The 22,639-nt window shown below is 33.3% G+C and overlaps 1 protein-coding gene and 1 long non-coding RNA gene across 3 annotated transcripts; one reads left to right on the top strand and one right to left on the bottom strand.

Annotated features, from left to right (window-relative positions):
• Positions 1-5,164: 5,164 nt before the first annotated feature.
• LOC142227438 (uncharacterized) lies at positions 5,165-17,805 on the bottom strand. 2 transcript variants are annotated; one of them, XM_075298002.1, is made up of 6 exons: positions 17,607-17,805; positions 8,273-9,881; positions 7,844-8,210; positions 6,996-7,610; positions 6,705-6,946; positions 5,165-5,490 (listed from the first exon to the last, which is right to left on the bottom strand). In XM_075298002.1, exons 2-6 carry the CDS (start codon positions 9,293-9,295, stop codon positions 5,308-5,310), a joined length of 2,430 nt encoding a protein of 809 aa, XP_075154117.1. In that variant the 5' UTR covers positions 9,296-9,881; positions 17,607-17,805; the 3' UTR covers positions 5,165-5,307. The 2 variants fall into 2 exon arrangements, with proteins under 2 accessions (XP_075154117.1, XP_075154118.1); XM_075298003.1 differs by lacking the exon at positions 17,607-17,805 and adding an exon at positions 17,364-17,572.
• On the top strand, positions 12,908-16,275 carry LOC142225401 (uncharacterized). The gene is made up of 3 exons (XR_012719265.1): positions 12,908-13,036; positions 13,116-13,233; positions 16,049-16,275. It is a non-coding gene; the product is annotated as an uncharacterized LOC142225401 (long non-coding RNA).
• Positions 17,806-22,639: the final 4,834 nt, after the last annotated feature.

Here is a 22,639-nt window from a genome sequence, read left to right as displayed (position 1 = left end):
CAGGTTCGAGTCATGGTATCGGGAATCTTTTTTAATTTTGTTTATAAATTCGTTTTCAGATCATGAACGCTGGTTATTGTTTTGACAACCTATGGTGTCATTTTCACGTTGTCAGATTGACTCCATCTGTTCTCAGTTTGACAACACATGTGTGTTGATTCACTTTCATGAACGGATCGTTTCGAAATGACCACGTCGTTCATGATATTTTCTATGGGTGTAGGGCCTTGGACAAATATTTCTGGTAGCCACATTTTCATAGAAGTTTAGTATATGAAATATAGATTACGATCTCTGGGTGGGTCAGATATGAAAAAGGACGACTTTTTTTACAACTGTAATAATCTTCTAATGTTTGACTGTTTTGGGATAACTGCAACAGTAATTCTCTTATCAGATAGAACAGAGTTAATTTATAAATGTATAAATTTATAAATTTTTCTAGGAAGCAAATTTTAATTTGCTTTTTTCTTCATATGCTATCAAAGTCCTTTAAAACGAGTTAACGACAACTTTTTTTTCCAAATTAAGACTCGACTTCCAGTAGAAATTATGCTATGTTTCAAGTAAAAAACGACTTTAAAATTAAGCGTTGAAAAACATGTCCTATATTTGAACGATTTTTTTCTTTGTAGTCAAGATGCAAAAAGACAATAAATTTAAAGACAATTTCATTAAATTTAAAGAATTTTTCTGAATTAATAAAATCAAGTTGAAATCACTTAATTACGAGGACAATACGACTTCATTGAAAAGTTTATCGACTTTTGGACAAGGAAAAAAACTTAATATTAGAGAAATGCGTTTTCTATGCTAAGCAAAATTTCCATTCGTATTTTAAAGACATGAAATCTTTGAACTCACGACAATATTTTTTTCAGTGTAGCAATTTTCTGTTTTCTTTTTATGACCACTTAGTTTTTATCAGATTTTTGTTTAGGTCAATGTATATAAATGTAAATAAAACAAGTCTATTACATCTTTTTTCTCGACGTTTCGTCCGCTTATTCCGACCTTTTCCAGCAATATTTGACCATTCTTTTTGCTAGTATTATGACGTCAACAAACACTCGAAAGGTGGTTGTAGGAAAAAAATGGTTTTCAGAAAAATCCGGAAAGGATTCATCCAAAATATTTTTAATAAAAATAACATAAAACCAATCCTTTCAAAAAGGAGGATTGCGGCCATGTAATTGTGCCATGTAATCTTACAAATGGCTGGATGAAAATCCTCAAGGCCATGTTGACTTTGTTCCGGCCTCTGTGCAGCTGGTCATTATAAGTGCCTTTGCCGTTTTTTTACATTTGCTGAATTTGTAAACATCAATACCCGATTAGTAAAATATGGAGCCATTTTCTTGGCCTTCGACGATAAAAACAACGACGTTTTCTGAAACAATCAATAACCGTTTAATGACTTTTAATTGCATGGAAGTCTTTAATGCGCTTGGACTTGGATAAGCTTGAAAATGACTGACTGACTATCAACCACAGCTGTCATCGACAATGGTAAATCAATCAACATGAAATCGAACACCAAATCCCTATAGTGTAATGGTTCAAGTGACAATTCTAATCGCCAGTTAGAAAACGAAAAACAATGATGCTACCTAGGAATTTAGGGTATTTTTGCCTTTTTTGTCAGAGAAAAAATTGGATGAAATCACATGAAACAATGGTGACTATTGTCTACTTAAGGGGTTGGTTAGAAGCTGGGGATAACTTGTGGAAAATTCGCAACGCATGTTTATATGCCAAATAAGAATTCAAAGCCGATTGGCGGTTTTCGGTCGACAAGTCGGCTACTTTTACCTTTTTAGGATGATGAAGTTGGCACAGTGGTATCAAAATATTTTATTATAAACAATCAGTTCGATTGTACAGTAAACATTTTCAATTGAATTGAATTATTAACATTATACGTACTTTATATTGTGTACGTAATTAAAGAAGAACAAATTCAACATTTTGAAACACGGATTTTGTTACCGCTAGAACTAGAACTAAACTCTAGAGGCAGGTCCACAAGTAGGTGTGTCGAATATGTTGTGTTATCGGTCAATGGTTTGGTATAGCCTCCATATACCATCTATACACCCTCATTTTTCCCTAAATTGTTTGAAATTGCAAATCTATAGGTATTTTGGTCCCACAAATCAGTGTGCTGAATATGGTGTGTATCGGTCAATGTTTTGTAGTTCCCATATAGACCGATCTCCTGATTCGAATTTTTGATATCGAAACAGCAATTTTTATCAGTTTGGCCTGAAATTGGAAATCTAGAAGCATCACTTATCATTCAAATTGACCGAAACTAAAATTACTCGATTTACTTCTCAAGCTCATTAGAATAAACAAATGGCGTCTTCCACATATATTTTTGGACTCAAAATTTATAGAAGGTTGTGGATTCATTTATAGAAGGTTGTGGATCCATCTTTTTTAAAGATGTTTTTTATACTGAGGATATTCGATTTTAGAATTGAACCTGCAATAGGAGCCTTGAACACTTCGTCACGTATGCTTCCGAACAGGATATTTTCTATGATATGTTTTAGAAAAAGAATGTCTCATTTGTAATATTATAAAAAGGGTATTTAGTTAGAAAGAAATGCTTTTTATTTTATTGCTTTCCCACTGTGCTTAATAAAACGATGAAATACCAATTTCAACACATTAGTAAAAATGATTTTTTTTGGCAAATCTATGCGAAAACAATGAAAAATCATCCCCGATGACTAAACGGTCCATAGCACAAAAGGTTAAATCAATGTTTCCCCTATTGTTTATGTGCGCTTGAGAAAACCTTTTTTAGATTTGTTTCCAATTTATCTTTGTTTGTGATTTGCTCCGAGTTTTTATACGAAAAAAAGAGTCTTTTTATTCTTTCGGGCTTGAAATTGGTACTCGTAAAAACGCTTTGTGATGAAATTAATTGCTTAATCGTTTGGATTCAATCCTCAGACCAATGGGTGAAAATAGTTCATAGTGGCGTAATTTTTCCAATAGCATACTTGAAAAAACAAAATAAATAAATTGTGATGGTGATGGAGGGCACAAGCTGCAGTACCTTCATAACAAAATTATTTGCATTAATCACTCAGAAGTGGAAAGCATCGAAAAGCTTGTTTTGGTATCTTCATGTCTACTTGGACGTGAATTTTTTGGTGAATATATTTTTTATTCGAGAGATAGTTATGAAATCGATAGGAGTCAAATGATTATCAAGCACGACAAAAATGTCCTCTTGTTCTGGACATTGAGACGATTATATGATTCACATAATATGTTCATTATATTGCCAAAAAATATGTTTTTGGAGACTAGCGATGCAACGACTGTCTCTAAACTAGCTTGTTTAGTGTCAAAAGAAAACTTCGCTCCTCAGAAAAGAAAATTCTTCCTTCGATGTAGTTCCGTTTCTGAAAAAGTTGGCAAAAAATCGACGACGTAAATCGAAGTTGGATGGAACGAAAATTTTGACGACGTAAATCGAAACAACGTAAACCGAGGCGACGTAAATCGAGGGTTTGCTGTATATGTAATTGATTTAATGAATCCCCCGATGCTCCCACATTTTGTACTTTTTTTTGTATTTATTAGTATTTTTGAGAAAATAATTACAAAACATAACTCTACTTCGTCTCTGCGCCATTAGGCATTATAGAGACTGACTTGGTAATATATACATATGTTTATGTGTTCATTAACTAATAAATATTATCAAAGACTACAAATCATTTAACAAAAATTCATTATATCAGAGCTCATCAATGCGTTCTAGTAAGTATTTTTTCAGACTAGTTTTAAAAACAGAAAAAATTTCAATCTCTTTTAAATTAAGAGGTAGATCATCAAAATATTTACAACCAAGATGATCAATACTCTGCCTGGTTGTTTCAGATTGACAAAATGCAACTTTTAAAAGGTTATTATTACGTGTATTAACCACCTCTTGATTTCTCCTAAACGTATGGTGTGATGTCCAATATTATGTAAACATTTAAATATATATACAATCATTTGGCATTTATGAATTCCATAAATGGGTAAAACGGTTGGATATTCTATTCTATGTATATTCAAATGTCGTCTGCATAAATAAACATTTTCCCATCCAAAGTAAGATTCCCCAGGTCGTTAATATAAAGAGAAAACAGAAGAGGCCCCAAAACACTGCCTTGGGGTACTCCGTACTTGACCTCCATCATAGAACTTCACATTCAATAAACGATTTTCCGACAAATACATATACAGTTGTTTATGTAATAAACGCTCAAAAATAATTCCAATTATAGGTAATATTGATATAGGACGAAAATCCTTCAATTCTCCTGCATTACTTTTCTTAGGTATTGGAATGACCTTATGTATCTTAAGTATTTGTGGATAAATTAATGTCCTTACCACATCATTAAAAATCCGTACTAAGTATGGTGTTAATATGCCAACACAAGTTAAATGAACTTTAGGATATATACCATTATGTCCACTACTCTTGGTAGGAGATAAGCCACAAATAACACTATGCATTTCCTCAATAGACGTGTAACAATAATAAAATCTATAATTACATGTACTCAATGTTCGCAAATCATTGAGATCATCGCCCGGGAACTCTTCAATATCTGATTTGACTTTCTGAACCGACTCCACAAAATAAGTATTCAACACATCACTTTTAGCTTGATCACATTCAACTGGATTCCCAACACTGTCACTAATACATACATCATCAACTCGACCTCTCCCTAGGGTTTTGTTCAAAAAACTCCATGTCTTCTTGGAATCATTCCCCACATCAGAAAGAGTATCAGCATAATAATTATTCATTGAGTCCCTATAAGCCTTTTTGATTACCTTGCTAACCTTCCTTTTCAAACGTATCTCAATGTCAGGTCGTGAATTCTTCTTCCGAAGCCTTAGTAGACGATCCTTATATAACAGCAGCTTCTTTAAGTTACCATTCACCCATGGTACTATCTTATTTCTCAAGCTTAATTTGGTACTCTTAGTCACTGTTGAACTACTTATAGCTTCTCCCAGGCACCAGTGAAAGATCACCAAATTTTAAAAGCTTATCCCCGTTTTAATCACATCATAATCTGATTGTCTCACGAGAAAACAAAGCACTGCATAAAATGAGACACAAAATGAGCAGGACTTATGGAATATGGTTTTATTTATTATTGTATAAAATAGAAAGAGTGATGAAACTTAACAAACTTTACAATTATCTCTGACAGCAAATACTTTGCAGATGGAATCGGCCGATTGACCCAATCAGCTAGAAGTCTTGGAGTTTTTCTACGGCTTGACTTTACGTTTGATTGTGGTTCTCATTGTCCGTTTGTCAGATCGGGTGGTATTGTTGTGGCTTGGTGTGATGAATGGGTTCGGCAAGATAGTGGTACCACGGCTGCGCACTGTAGTTGTACGATCTTTGTAAACACACATCAGTTCATCAAAGCCATCAGGACAATCTTTTATCTACAGAAATAAGTGAAATCGGAACAATCAAAAGATATATTTTTATGAAAATTAGTAATGTTTGTCCTATATTTGTATGGAAATTAGTAATGCTTATAAGAATGGGGTCTGGTCTATAGATTAGGGGAACACGAAATAATTTCTCCTCATTTAAAAAACAAAATTTTCTGCTAAAAAACTAGAGCGACCTCAAGGATAAGGTTGAATGACACCTTGAGGCCGCTGTCGCCACTAATTGGTACTCTGTTTGTAGATTCAGTTACCGTTTGTTATCAACGAAGTAATTCCTGGTGGCGTTTTTCGTCGTGAATTGAATTTGACAATGAAGAACTTTGTGACATTTAAAGTTTTATCCACTGAAGACATAATTTTTAGGTATTGCGTCAGAAATAAAAAAATTTAAGGTGAAATTATTCAAATAAATTTTTGTACATCAACTGATAGTTTTCTTGTGATGTAGGCTATTTTTTATTGAACATTGCATTTGGAGCAGAAAGTAATCTTCGGAGTCCGTGTCGCCTCTGCTTAGGAATACCAAGTTAATGTCGGAACGACGACAAAAAGCGATGGCGAAAGCGACGACTTTTTTCAGCAGACTTTTAGCTGATTTTTCTGCTGGGTCTACAAACAAATTCCATTGGATGTAAGGATGTATATTTTATAAAATTCACTAAATTTTTCCGTAATTTAGCTGATTTTTCTGCTGGGTCTACAAACAAATTCCATTGGATGTAAGGACGTGTCCATGCTTCAGATGTATATTTTATAAAATTCACTAAATTTTTCCGTAATTTATACCTAAGTGCTCCGTATTTTCTACGATGAAATTTTAATGGAAAATGTTTCGCTACATATTCCTATAATCGTATCATTTGTTACAAAAAAAATACCAAGTAAGAAGAAAACTCCGTTGAAGGTATGACCATTTTACAAACAAACTTTAACGAAGAATACTTCATAAAACCAATGTAGGAAATTAATTCGAAGGCTTGAGTACACACAAAAAAAATATTCGTTCCTTCGTTTTCCCCGTATCGAAAGTTTAGACCACCGAAAAAAATCTTTACTTATACTAATCGTTGCGACGTTTGTCCTTTGTTTGGCCCGAAAGGAACAATTTTAACAAAAAACAACTTCGTTTTCAAGAAATGAAATTACTTTTTGTGTGTAGGGTCGACTGAGTTATAGGACTCAATTCATTTCAATTTCCTTACCTTATCACAGAGTTGTTCCACGGTTATACATTTCCCGCTAACACATCGCAATTCATGTGGGGCGCATGGAGTCGAAATCACTTTCCTATTCGGTGGTTCTGTGCTAACGGCTATCAAAATTGAAGCCGCTGGTTGAAGTGGTGTTGTACTAGTGGATCGATTTTCGCGAGCTGCAGCCGATATTTTAAAGTTATTCTCGGTATCACTGGTCATCATTATTTCCTTACTGTCCCGAAAGTTTACTACAAAAAAGTCCTTAAATAAAGCCAAATATGTTTCACATATACTTACCAAATCCCCTTGGTCCCTCTGGGGGAACAGAGTTGGTGACTTCTTCCTTCGATACTCCACTGGTTCGATTAGTAACACTATGCAGTTGGAAAACATTTGATGAGGCCTGTTCATCAGTTGCTGCAGTGATGTAGGTGTATAGACCATCTTTAGTTTGGTTTGGTGACAGGATACTAGCGTAAGAAAAAACCCGAGGGAAGGCATTGATATCACCCTCGTCGAAACGAAGGCCATCAACATTAGAGCCCTCATTGTTGTTCTCGCTGCAATCATCTTCATCGGAACCATCAAAGCAGTCATATTTCAAATCACATCGTGCTGAATCGGGAACGCATTTTTCATTTGAGCGACATCTAAATTCGTCTGCCTGATCGCATACAAGACAATTGTCCTCGTCCTCGCCTGCTGCACAATCTTTAATGTTGTCACATTGCCATTGATTGGGAATGCACGAGCGATCGTAACACTCGAATTCATTGTCATAGCAGTATCCTTTTCTCCTTGTAGGATCCTCGCAGCGGTGAGGGTCGTTCGAATCTGGATATAGATTGCAATCAAAGGTTGCTGTTAACACATCCGAATTTGTTATGACTTCTGAACACGCCTCTTGAATGGCTAAAATGAAGTAAAGAACTCCATTCAATTCTTGAAGCTAAACAATTCAAAAGAGCAAAAGTTCGGCCAGGCCGAATCTTATGTCTCCACCACGGATTGCATAGAAGCTTCTACTATAGACCGTCATCCGCAATCGAATTACTTGGGCTGTGGTACCGAATCTCGAGTTGAAATATAAGTTGTTTTAGTATCCCTGTTATCTAACCGATAACTGAACAATTTTCTGCTCTTACCTTTACATATCCTTCTACAAGGTGGAAGAATGCCTATATGGGATGGCCTACACTCAGGTTCGAGGACAGCACATATGAACTCTACCGATCGAGCAGAACAGTTTGACTGCACCAACATCTGATAGTCGTTGAGTTCCGTCTGAAGCACCTGCATTGAAATATTGTATGTGAGATCGTATTCGAGCACTCCCTGGCACATCGCCAAAGAGGTAGAATAACATCGGTTATCCAAAGATGTTGACTTGGCATTGATATTTGCCATTGGAATGGTGGGTTTACTACTTATCACTGGTGGTATGGTGGGTGAAACTTTAGCTGCAGATGCCACTGCAGCAACAGTTGAAGTAGGTTCATGGTCAGAGAAGAGCTATAAGGGCAAGATCAGAATAAAAACAAATACACACACACGTAGTGCATCAACACACTTACCCCGTTAATAAGCCTAAGGATTCGCTCATCATCTTCTATTGGTATTCCGAAACTATTTTGATGTCCCGATGTGAATCGTACAGCATTAGAGGGGATTAGGACCGCCTCTTCAGATGCCATAACAGTGGTCTCTTCGTAATAAGTGTGGGTGTCCTTGCGATATTTATCCCATCCATCAGACCCTTTCGAAACTGCATACTCCACAGTGGAGAGCTTTTGTTCTTTAGGTCGATTTCTGTACCTAGTCGTGCTTAGTGCTCGCAAGATTGTTGACTCCCGTAATAGTTGGCTACTTTCAGTCGTTGCCGCTCGCTCTGTGTTCACTTCAAGGGTTGCAGCACTCACATTATCATTTGGTTCTCTTGCATCATCTTCATAGCTGATTTTTCTCTGTTGTAGATACCGCTCCCTGGACACGCTGATGTCATGAAGCCAGATGCTGTAGGTGATCAAGCCAAAAAATACCAAGACGCTAGCAGCAAATATCAGAGGCCATCGTATGTACTTCCATTTGCAAAATCGTCGTGCATCACCCAGTTGCATCAGTGTCGATTTGGCAGAGGTTTCTGGCGCATCGAGGTAATAGTTACCGGTGAGAGGGTACTTGTAGCGGCGCACCTGTAGTTCGGCCAAATTCTCGGGACTGTTGAACATGCCAGCAATTTGGCATTTGCGATGTTGCTGTGATTGCTGCATCTCTTCCAAGTGACATTTCACATCTTCTTTTCCATCCCAGCTAGTGCTGCGCAATGTGGAGGCTCGTGAGTAATCTGGTGTTGGCGGCTGGTGGTCGTCATCGCATATCGTCTGCACACAAACTGGCAGGCCGTGGGGATATTTGGTTGGTTGACGGCGTAAACCTAGCGATCTACCACTCAGTAAATTTATTTCCTGCTGTTGCTGCGAAGCGTGCGTAGCCATGTAATCATTGGAATTGAACACTTTGACGTTGGCCGCCGCTACTTGCTTTGCATCACGGTTTGGCTTGCCACAGTCTATTTCCACAGATCCTCCTCTCTCCATTCGATGTAGCCAATGTTTTATTGTAGTAACAACCAACTGCACTGTTCGAAATTGTTGTTGGATGTTACAGGCCTCTCCGGTTAGAGTCTGTAAAGGATTAGCTTGTGTTGTTTAAAATAATCGTCGATCGGACTCTGTAGATTGAAGTGGTGAATGGTTGTGGTCGCTTGTATCAACTCGCCCGGATGGATTACATAAACATCGTCTATCGCCTGTCGTGGTTGTTTAGCATCTGTTTCGTTCAGTCTACGATCTGAGCTGCTGGCTGATCAGTCACTGTGGCAGATTTTCTTACATGCTTGCCGTTTTTCCACTTTTCATTGGTCTGTCTTGTATTGAATGTAATTGGCTTTTGGCCGTTGCGCACCCCGTACTCTATTGTCTCTGAGGTATTTTCGTTTCTTTAATGTCAGCTTCACAAGCTCCGGTTTCGGGGTAGACTTAAATTATTTCACTGTTTGTCAACTGCTGTGCTGCAACTCCGCTGTTGCTCTTTGAATGTTGAACAGCGATCTTCTTTAGTATATTGGAATTAATTGCCAATTCTTCTCAGATTAGATGAGATTGGAATGGAGCTTCAATATTGCTGTAAAACAATGATGGAAATTTCTTATTCCATTAGAAGTAGACATGCATGCATTTGGCATATTACTCAATAACCCAGATCAAAGTGTGTAATTAATGGGAAATCTCGTTATGGATCTAACTATCACACGGTATTTATTTGTAAGCTTCTTTTGAAAATCTATGGTCGAGATCATTTGATTCGATTATAATAACAATAAAAAGTTATCGTAATGTCGGTCGTAGACCTCACATTATATTGGGTAGTCGAAAAACAGCTTTTCGTATTTTGCCAATAGATGTCATTGACGTCGTCTATCTCCAGTGCTAACAACGAAATAGGGTTATACCAGGTGACATTTTAAGGTTCATGGAAGGACACATTTTAAGCATCATTTAACAATAAATTAAATGAAAAGGAATATCGCTGTAGTCATTAGCACATTAGTAACGCATTCGCATTTATTTATAAACCAATGTGTAGTACACACACACTGAAACAACAGGGAACCCACCAGGAAGAAAACTTTCGGTTAATTTTAGAAAATTTTGAATATTTGTAGAAAATTTTAACTAAACAGTATTACAAACGTTGGCATCACGCCCATGTCATAAAAATAAATAAATTTTTTTTCGACAAATACAAGAAAATTTATTAGACATAACTAAGTTTTTTCACTTGTTAAAGAAAATTTTGTAGTTTGAAGAAAAAACTTGGAGTTCAAATTGCAAGAATGTCTTTAGTGACATACGAAGTTCACGATGGACGCATTTTTGGTAAAATTTACAAATTTAAAGAAATTCTGAACTATTTTGTGGAAGACACGAATTTAGTTAATCTTTATGCTTCATTTGAGTATATTTTTTTCCTCGGGTTTAGTTAATTTAACTAACGTACACAAAAAAGTATTAGAGTAAAGAAAACTTTCTCCAAACATAATATTTCTATGAACTAAAATAAAGTTAAATTGGCTTTAGTGAAATAGAGAGTTCACTTTTTTTTGAGTGCATAAAGCTCATTTGAAGAAACTTCGTTTAAAGAAAACAAACAACGTTAATAGCAACCGTTGACGCCCCTGGCATTAGCGTAGCTAGACAATTTTCCTAGCAAAAATTAATAGACTGAATTTACAGGTTCACTTTATGCTTTATTTTATACAAATGAATAAAAAATCAGACTTCAACATACACAACAAAATACACAATTAATTTTTAATAAAGCAACTAATGCCCTGGTCCTGTAAATCGAACGAAAGATTTCTTTCGTATTCCAAACGAAAGAAATTTGATTTTGTTTCCTCTATTTCGAAAGGTATGTCACTTCATATTTTGTTGCCGAGTAATAAACAAACATATGTGTCATGAAAAAAGTAAAAACATTGTTAAATGAATTCTCACATTCCCAAAAAATTTGAAAATATTCATTTTCGATAATCAATGTTTTCTCATACAAACGAAACGAACTTTCAAAAATAGGCAAACCCAAATTCATCCGAATTCGAGTGGCCGCCTTTCTTTCGAATGGGCCTTCGTTCGATATACAGGAACAGGGCATAAAAGTAGTTCCACACTTTTTCCCAGCAAAAAGCACAACTTTTAAAGCACTTCCAAAAATATCCTCACAAAGTAGTTAATTATTTTAACTACATAGGAAGTTTTTTAATTAAAAATTTTATAACTCGTTTTTTTATATTGTTAATGGGTAATTTTTTGTATTTTTTTAAATAGGTTAAAAAAGTGTAAGAAATAATAAAATGGTACAATTTATACAAATTTTGCCGCAAAAATGCTAAACCCATTCTAGAAAAAATCGATTATTTTTGCAAATAATCCTGGTCAAACGTTTCAGACAAGCGTTATGCTGGGCAAATATTTGACAGAAATCAAAAAAGAATCCGTCGCCACAGCCAAACCAGAAAACTTATTTAGCTAATATTGAATATATAACATCATGGTGGGGTTATTTCCAAAAACCAGATATTTGGAAAATCGTTCTGGAAAAATGTTTGACACTCATTTTGGTCAAATATTTGCCTAATGTGACCATAGCCCTAGAATGCATTAAAACACTGAATTGGGATCTCGCCGCCTTAAGAGTGATGAAAATTCAGTGCAACGGGTGTTGAAATGGTGGACATCCATTCTATGACATGCCCACGTTAAATTCATCGCTTCTGCACCACTTCCGATGCTTTTTTGCAGCGTTATTATAATATTCATTTATGAAAGTATAATTTTAATATCAATTACTATTATTTTAATTAAATCGACGAAAAATCAGACTAAACAAAATAATAAAAGAGCTTTACCCCCTTATTCATAAAAGTTAATGCCAACTTTAAACCTACTGTTACCATACAAATTCCTCTGATAAACGGTCAGTAAATTATTATGAATATGTTACATTAGTTATTAAACCAAACATAAATTTAGGAACTTAAATCATAAGTTCAACCACAGTTTTATTTCATAAATACTTGCTCAATATTATATAAAATCAAACAGAATAGGAAATAATGTTTTGTTATATATATTGCATAGTACTATATACACGCAGAGAAGGAATATGATCACCCCAAACGTGTTTCAAGAGTAAAATGTTATTTTTATACCGTGAACAGGGACCATTTTTGTCACAAACATTTATTCTCGGCAAACATATACAATTTTCGGGAAAGCAGTTTTGCACTAAAGTTCTTTTGGCTGCTCACAGAAATGTGCTGCCTTATCTCTACTGTGATCGATGCGAATATTTTAGCAATTACATTAGGTTATCAAAATGAAATTAACCAGTTTCCCACTGCTAATCGCAGCTTGGCAGATCACCCTAATCGGCGAAATCTGCAACCGCATTTGAGAAATGCCCCAACAATTTAAACAATTTTTCAATCGGGTAGCCCCCAACGTCTTTCTGTGGTAGCCAGCAACCACAGTTCCATATTCCCACTTGCGAAATAGCCGAGCAGATGATGACTTGGTAAATACTCCATGGTCTTCTCTGCTATTGGCTAATAAAAAAACCATGAGATTTAATCATCATCATAAACCCTCATCATCAGCATCGTCGTCGTCATCATGCAATGAACTCAACTTGTTAAAAGTGTATAAAACATCCACTGCGATATCGAATAAATTGTTGGCTTTTTAACAGCAACAAACCGACAACATCAGTAACAAGTAAGAACACCATGGCTATAACAAAAGAGCAAAAACCAAAGCAATGCAAAACTAACAAATAATCTTCTGACCTTTCGAGATGGCGTTTCAATGGACACCACCGCCACCACTTTGCCACATCAATGCCTCAGCGTCTTCTTCTTATCGGTCCATATGGCTATTGACTGCGTACTTTGTTTTACTAAGAAAACGAAACAGTAAGTAGTTGCGAGCCTGGAATACTAGTGTTTCAATAGATTTAACATAGACTCCATTCCACTATCGCATTGAATATGCCTTACCTTTTGACATGGTCTTTACCCTATCAATCAGGGATTCTTAAATTGTTGGTCAAAAACTGTTGAAAATTCAAATCAGTTTTTTGTAAATTTATAATTAAACTTTCAAGCTTATGAACTAGTGTGGGGCAGCATAACATGTTTACACGATGCAAGCATTGCTTCTTGAACAGATTCGGTTCAGATATATGTATAGGCGGTGTCAATCTGACAACGATAAAATGAAGTCATGCGTTGTGAAAATAAAAACCAGCGTTCATAATCTGAAAACGTAATGGCTACGAATTTATAAACAAAGTTTAAAAAAAGATTTCCGCGACCGCAACTCGAACCCGTGTTGTTCTACGATATGAAGCACTTCGAAATTTACTTAGCGCTCACTCTAATATCAATCCGTAATGTTGAATCCTGTATTCTTCTCTAGATTACATAATAGAAGTTCTATTAAATTTGGACATCCATATTTCCAACGATCATAAATTTTCAGGTAGATCATTTTTAATTTTGCGAGGCAAAAAAAATATTATAAAATATTTTTTTGCGCTTACGACATAAACATTGACGCATTACCTGATTTGGAGTATTTCTATACAGCGAATACCTCGTAATAATAGTTATTGCCGTGATGCAATTTTATTCAGGTTTGGATCCGAAGTCTACGATTTTCTAACTTGCTTTAAGAATATACTATTCTCTTTGACTCAGATATAAACTTCCCACAACAAAATAAAAGTTGACAATTGCCTTTTGATTCATTGTGGGTTTCAACTATACATAGTAAACTATACATTGTAAGCGCCGATGTTGAATGTGAACCACACCTAAACGCCAAGTTTTTTTCCGAATTTCGAATTTTATTTGACATTTCTCTATTTCAGACTTACTCAATTTGAACCATGGACGTCGTGAATGGGCAGAATGGTTCCAAGAAATGACAACAGTGGATGATCAATTTTCGAAGAAAATCATTTCAGTGATGAGGCACATTTTCACCTCAGTGGATTCGTCAATAAACAGAATTGCCGCATTTGGGCGAATGAGAATCCAAGAGTGATTATCGAAAAACCAATGCACCCACAAAGAGTGACTGTTTGGAGCGGTTTATGGGCTGGCGGCATCATCGAGCCGTATTTTGTCAGGCAGTTACTGTGAATGGTGTTCGCTATCGTGAGATGATAACGAACTTTTTATGGCCCGAATTGGAAGATATGGATGTGGACGGTTTCAGCAGGACGGTGCCACTTGCCACACAGCTAACGAAACAATGGCTCTTTTGCGCTACAAATTCAATGGCCGTGTTATCTCACGTAATGGCGATGTCAATTGGCCGCCAAGATCATGTGATTTGACACCGTTGGACTTTTTTCTTTGGGGTTATTTGAAAGAAAAGGTGTACGTCAATAAGCCAGCAACAATTCAAGAGCTAAAGGATGAGATAATTCGGCACATTAACGGCATTTTATTCAAAATCAACATCGGCCCTTGAAATTTTAACCACCCTTTATTTATATACACGCAAGGAAGGAATATGATCACCTCAAACATGTTTGGATGATGACCATTTAACATGTTTGTCACAAAAATGTTGTTTTCTCGCCAAACATAACGTGCTTGCCGAAATCAGATACATACTTTCCGAGAAAATAACATGGTTCATGTATTGCATTGTAGGAAACTCATAATAAGAAATTGATTTCAATTAAACTATTTACCAGTATATGTATTTGTCAACAAAGTAAGGAAGATGTACAACAAACCTGTGTACAACTGACAAACCTTTCGATCGTTACAGTAACATAACATAGCACTTTAATAAATAGAAAAGATATACATTTCAACTTATGAACTACAAAAAATTGCACAGATTCGGCTCAGCCTTATATGTTACCTCACTCACATTACACTTCCAAAATCCACTTTAACTAGATTTCAACTGTCATTTGCCTTATAAATAAGGGATTTCAAATCAACTTTTAATAGATTTCGAGCCTAATGTGAATGAGGTATTAGAGTATATATTTCATAATATAAAAATTTAATATGGTTGATTTACATGAAGGAAAACTACCTTCTATAACAATGTATATTAAAGTCGATTTTCTTCAGTAACTGATAAAGATATTACATAATATAATGATGTAATATATATACTTTTTATGTGTAGTGACCAGTAATATGATACGTTTACAATTGTTAAATCGCACAATCTTATAGATCGGTATCTTTCAGTTTTACCTCTATATGTCTCTTATTTCGTCCTGCAAAACGCACACTCAAAAAAAGAGTTCACTTTTTTTGGAGTGTGCATTTTGCATATTTCACTAAAGCCAATTTAACTATTTTTTTCTTCATGAATTATTATGTTTGGAGAAATATACAAAAGCATAAATAATTATAATAATTAAGCATAAATATTTACTAAATTCATATTTCTCACAAACTAGTTCATTATTTCTTTAAGTTTGGAATTTTTACTACAAAAGCGTCCATCATGAACTTCGTATGTCACTAAAGACATTCTTGCAATTTTTAACTCCAACTTTTTCCTTCAAACTACAAAATTTTCTTTAACAAGTGAACCAATTAATTATGTCAAATAAATTTTCTTCAATTTACTTATTTTTGTCATATCGTCGTGATGCCAGCGCTTGTAATACTGTTTAGTTAATATTTTCTAAAAATATTCAAAATTTTCTAAAATTAATCAAAAGTTTTCACTGTTTTTTCATTGCAGTGTTTTAACCTGTAAAGGATTTAAATTCGTGATGGAGTGTTTATGAGTATCGGCCTAACCGAATTTAAACTTTGTACGTGTTAAGGATGTTAAATATTTTCTTGTTTCACACGATTTTTCTTAACGATCACTTAATTTATACATGGTACACAGAACAAAAGTAAACTGTTGTATAGCTAAATGGACATTTATCATAAATAAAAAAATGAAAGTGAAGAAAAAATTAATCGACGCTAAATCATTACCATATGAATCGTTCTTCATTCTTACTATTTGTGGGAATCGTACCAAATTTCCTAGTTTAGTTTACACTGAACTTATTTTAGTTTACACTGAACTTATTTTTCCGGTAAGTGAATATTATATCCACGTTTAGTTCATAAAATTCTTTGGACATACTTGGAACAAGGAAAATTGTATTGGGCTGAGGAAAACTTCCAAAAAAAATAATATTATTGCAATTTTTGCAATAAACATAAATTTAATTTAGCATCACCTTAACGATTAACTTTGTGTGTAGTTAGTACACATTTTCCTATTGTATACACTTTTTCTATGAAAAACTATTGTAAGTTAATTATTCGAAGATCACAGCATTACTGAGGTGATCATGTTCTACTTATTGAGAATCACTGATGCAGGTGTTATTAAAGCCACTTATCAGTTGAATGGAAATCATCTAACAAATATGTTATTTAATCTTCCATAAACAAATTGTGAACACATAACAATTATTAAATATGTTTTTAATTCGAAGTTTAAATCTCCATGTCAACCAGAGTAGCAGAAGGAGAGTAAAATTAATGGCCATTTAAAGCTCAGTTTTGTATCCGAAAATCTAATGGATCCTTGGTTAACACAATGCTGAAATCTTACACAAAGTATTGCCGATGACTAATGACGATGTAATTGAGTTAGCAATTAAGCTTCATTGTTTATACTTGTATTTCATTAGCATTTCTTCTACCACTCCCTTTTTGCTGGCATGTCATGGCAAGCAACAATAGATAATATTTTAAAAATTGACTAAACGTCCATGCATATTAACTTTGCCTACTTCATATGTGATTATTTAAAATGGAATAATTTGCAAAGTTAGTACGGATATCCAAAAACCGCACCCACATAATCCAATTACCCATTGACCAACATATCTACTCCCCCACACAATATGGGACAAGATTATGGCCCATTTCCAATAATAGTAACTGGTGCAAAAAATGTTTCCCTCTGATCTCAGATCATTTTTGATACCCAATTACACTGCTTGCAAATATTTTGTTATTTTGTTGTTTTTTTTTACGGTCAAACGGACCTATGGTGAGGCATTCGCGCATGCGCGCACTTTGAACATTTTGTTTATTTTGAAGGCACCACGAGGAGAACGCGGATAAATCTGTTGAATTCTGATTTGCAGTTTCTGTTTTCTATTTCAACTGATTTCACAACCACATTTCTCGATTTTAGTCAGCCAACAGGGACCGAGCTACCGAGGGGACGTACGACTGTATCACTCTACTCTTAATGCAAGTTTAATAAAAGTAATTTATGATCTTACATTGGCCTGTGCGACTGCCTTGTGAATATGAATGTCTTTTTATTCTTTGTTTGTATCTTTTTTGTTTTCGAGTTTTTTTTTTCTTTTAAGTTGTAAGTTTTAATGGAATTGTCTCGGGTACCGATTAATCGAGCCGTGATTGGATGGCGAACCGCTTTTGAAGCTGGCAAAATCGCAACTAAACCTTCCGCGAGACTTAATCAAGCCAGAAAGCAAAGCTCTTTTATTCGACTATGAATTGGCGATATTTACAAAATCCAAGTTTCTTACACTCTCGCTCACGAAAGACATTCATGTTGAATGGATAATAGTCGGCGGCGGCAGCAGTTAACTCTGCGTTGCGACTGGCAACTTAAAGTTCACCTCAATTCAACTCAAACTCTGGCTTAAAGTACGACTACTAACTTACTGGCTCATATAAAGGATGGGGTTGTTTTGAGCTCGTTTTCTGTTACGAGGACCGATTTGAAAAGTAAGTCAATGGAAAACTTATTTTTCTACTTGCAATATGGCTATGAAAATACACTAAAAAAAGGATTTTGATATTAATTCCGCTATCTCGTTTTAACTTTAGGATCTATAAAATAAAACAGAAACATATCTCATTTATCGAAATTTGATTCTATTTTTGGTATATAACAACAAAGCCAGACACGTACTAATAAATGTCAGTTTAAAAAAAGGTTTCTTTATTTCAAAAAATTAACCAGACGTTGCAAAATCCTCAAAATAAGCATTGTCTATATTTAATCCAATGCGTCAATATCTCAATATATGTTTGGAACTCAAATTTTCTAACACAATATTTTTAAGTGCAAGCATACAATGTTCATATTGGGGACATATATGTTAATATGTTAGAACATGTAATGTTTGGGACATAAAATGTTTGTAAATATATTATGCTTGGATGCAAACATGTATTAATTTGCAAATACCCTATAAACATATATGTGTTTAGAAAGAGAGACCTAGAAAGTATGCTGCAAGTAAAAGAATGGAAGTAACCAATTGGCGCCTTAAAAATATATAAACAAAGAAAATATCATTAAATTTTTTTTCTACCAGCGTATGCCCAAGGTGAAACATAATATGTTTGAACAATACAAACAATATTTTGTTTGGACCAATCCTGAAAATATATATGTTTGAAGCAAAATATGTTTGGGGTATATGTAACAGAAGCGATTTTTTGAGGGTGTACGCCTTGATAATTAGATATATTCCCCCTTTTGGGACATTAGTTTCAAATTACAATTTACGTATGTGAGGACCTCTTTCATGTATAGATAGTAATATCATACTCTTTTTATAAATTGTTGCTAAGTCGAAAAGTATTCTATTACACACAAAAAAATATTTTTTGACTTCAATCACGTAATTAATTGATCCAATTAATTTTTAATTGAAATGTCTTCAATCACAGAAATGATAGTATCAATTAAAAAATTAATTAAAAGTCAATTAAAAAATTAACTGATCCAATTAAAAAATTAATTGATATTAATTTTTGTGATTGATTTTTTTTTTCAATTATAAAATTGGTTGAATCAATTAAATTGTTAATTGAATATTTTTTAAAACTCAATTAAGACTCTAATTGGAAAAAATTTGATGAAATTTTTTTTCTGTGTATGTTAGTACATATTTAATTATCAATAAATAAAATAAATAAGACTTCTTTCATGTTCTTTCTCGAAGTTGAATGAATATATATCTCGACTATAAAGCTAAAAAATGTTCAAAATACACGCACAGAAAAACCATGTTTGGACATGGTTGCCGCATTCATTTAATGCTTATCTAGATCATGTAATTGCCGCGGAAACCATGTATTTTGTCTTTGTAAAAATAGTTTTCGAGCGGAGAAAAATGTATGGTGGCAATAAGCATTTGAATGGTTCTCAAATACCACAAACATGTTCTATCATTTAAATGATAGAATTTGAGACCATTCAATTTTTTGACTTTTTTACATGGAAAAAAATATTTTTATAGGTATAGACATGTCTAGAACCTTTACATGGCCATAAAGACCATGTACGTTATTTTCGTGACCATTTAATTTTTTGCAGCGAAAATAATTTCATAAAAACATTGAGCTGGTACACACGATTTTCATTTTGCGCGTCAGTCGTGTGTTGATTGTTTCTTGGAATGGGCGGAGAATACGGATTTACTGTGTTTTGTGTTAATTTATTTATTCAGAAGTGCACTAATAGAAAAAGTTTCGTTATATTAACGAAATGTGTCGTTAAAAGTCAGCCAATGAAATAAATTCGTTAATACAACAAAATTTTTCGTTAATATAACGAATTTTCTGCAAATTAACGTAACGTTTGGTACTATTAATGAATATTTTCATTGTATGAATGAAAATGTTTCGTTATATGAATGAAAATTTTTCGTTGGCCGACTTTTAATGAAATTTTCTTTGTGTGTGGCACGTGGTTTTATGTGAACACAAAAAAGGAAAGTGTAATTGAAAAATGTACCTGTTTTTTGTTCTGAATTTTGAAATATTGTATAATTTATTTCTATTTGCAGTTACATGATGACTGCGTTGGTACATTTGTTGGGCACGATGTAAATATGGAATAATTACTTATTGTTGAAATTGAAATAAAATAGAGTGTGTAAAAATATATGATGTTTGCTTGGACGGCATTATAAATACAAATAAACAATGAATATATATATATATATATATATATATATATATATATATATATATATATATATATATATATATATTATATATATATATATATATATATATATATATATATATATATATATATATATATATATATATATATATATATATATATATATATATTATATATATATATATATATATATATATATATATATATATATATATATATATATATATATATATATATATATATATATATATATATATATATATATATATATATATATATATATAGTCGTGTGTTGATTGTTTCTTGGAATGGACGGAGAATACGGATTTACTGTGTTTTGTGTTAATTTATTTATTCAGAAGTGCACTAATAGAAAAAGTTTCGTTATATTAACGAAATGTGTCGTTAAAAGTCAGCCAATGAAATAAATTCGTTAATACAACAAAATTTTTCGTTAATATAACGAATTTTCTGCAAATTAACGTAACGTTTGGTACTATTAATGAATATTTTCATTGTATGAATGAAAATGTTTCGTTATATGAATGAAAATTTTTCGTTGGCTGACTTTTAATGAAATTTTCTTTGTGTGTGGCACGTATATATATATATATATATATATATATATATATATATATATATATATATATATATATATATATATATATATATATATATATATATATATATATATATATATATATATATATATATATATATATATATATATATATATATATATATATATATATATATATATATATATATATATATATATATATATATATATATATATGAATTTAAAGTTGCGGTTTATGAAGGACATAAAGAAAACAGACCAAAAAACCAATCAATTAAGATTTGTGTCCTAGTATCAAGTACACACAATCTAAATTTAAAAGTGAATTGCTTCATATACGGTGAGCAAAAAAAAATTGTACTCCAAATTGATATATATGAATTTAAATATATATATATGAATTTAAAGTTGCGGTTTATGAAGGACATCAAGAAAACAGACCAAAAAACCAATCAATTAAGATTTGTGTACTAGTATCAAGTACACACAATCTAAATTTAAAAGTGAATTGCTTCATATACGGTGAGCAAAAAAAAATTGTACTCCAAATTGATATATATGAATTTAAATATATATATATGAATTTAAAGTTGCGGTTTATGAAGGACATCAAGAAAACAGACCAAAAAACCAATCAATTAAGATTTGTGTCCTAGTATCAAGTACACACAATCTAAATTTAAAAGTGAATTGCTTCATATACGGTGAGCAAAAAAAATTGTACTCCAAATTGAAATAAATTGAGAACAGATATGAAATATTGGCAGTAAATATGTATTTATTATAACTTAAATTAAAGCTCGGATCTCTATGAATTTAAAGTTGCGGTTTATGAAGGACATAAAGAAAACAGACCAAAAAACCAATCAATTAAGATTTGTGTCCTAGTATCAAGTACACACAATCTAAATTTAAAAGTGAATTGCTTCATATACGGTGAGCAAAAAAAATTGTACTCCAAATTGAAATAAATTGAGAACAGATATGAAATATTGGCAGTAAATATGTATTTATTATAACTTAAATTAAAGCTCGGATCTCAAGCTATAATTTAAGATATAATAAATATATATTTATATCGTTTCACAATTTACAACTTTTTTTGCTGACTGTATGTATCCTTAGAGTAATTTCTTGCTTTTTAGGCTCGGAGTCAATACCAAAATAATTGAAACAATTTTGTTCGTACTGAGTAAGCCTTTTTTCAGTGTATTAGTAGATATTGAAAGATTTTCACAAAACCAAACAAATGTAAATTCGTCTTCAGATGTTTGGTTTCCAAAATTTCCCACACTGTCGGCGTGCATTCACTACGTGCTATAACCGTCCCTCCAAAAATTTCGCTTTCATTGTTTTAGTGGGTGATCCTTGGATTTTTGTTAGTAAAGCTAGTTTTTGTTTTGTTTTTTTGTTTTGTGCTCTGCTGTATGTGAGGAGCGGGTTAGCCTCCTGTTCAAAATCAAACTAGACAATTCGTTTGACTCCGTATTAAGTTTGCTTATACCGCTGGTCATGTATTTATTTATGTATGTCCGTCCGTTCTTACATACCGAAGTGGTTGCCAATGGCTCAGTGTTTCACATGACGATCGCTGTGCCACAACCAAAATCATCCAGCTAAAGTTATGGCCGACCGACTAACAACGATTCGAGTGTCTCAGACAGATTAGCATTTCTTTACTTCGTATTTCTTTGCGATTTGTTAGTCTGCATCGATCGCATCGATATTCAATCTTGTACATTCTGACTCCATAGCACTGAATATTCATAAAGTCGACAGCAGTA

The sequence above is a fragment of the Haematobia irritans genome, chromosome 2 (assembly GCF_050003625.1).
Source record: "Haematobia irritans isolate KBUSLIRL chromosome 2, ASM5000362v1, whole genome shotgun sequence".
NCBI lineage: Eukaryota > Metazoa > Arthropoda > Insecta > Diptera > Muscidae > Haematobia > Haematobia irritans.
This window is presented reverse-complemented; position numbering and strand designations above follow the sequence as displayed.

Bases quoted from the DNA above. Each gene is read 5' to 3' on its own strand.
- LOC142227438 (XM_075298002.1), bottom strand. From the start codon at position 9,295: ATGGAGAGAGGAGGATCTGTGGAAATAGACTGTGGCAAGCCAAACCGT. The intron at 6,947-6,995 runs GTAAGTATATGT...ACTTTTTTGTAG, and splicing joins AGAGGGACCAAGGGGATTTG to TAAACTTTCGGGACAGTAAG. The intron at 5,491-6,704 runs GTAAGGAAATTG...TTATTTCTGTAG, and splicing joins TGGAACAACTCTGTGATAAG to ATAAAAGATTGTCCTGATGG.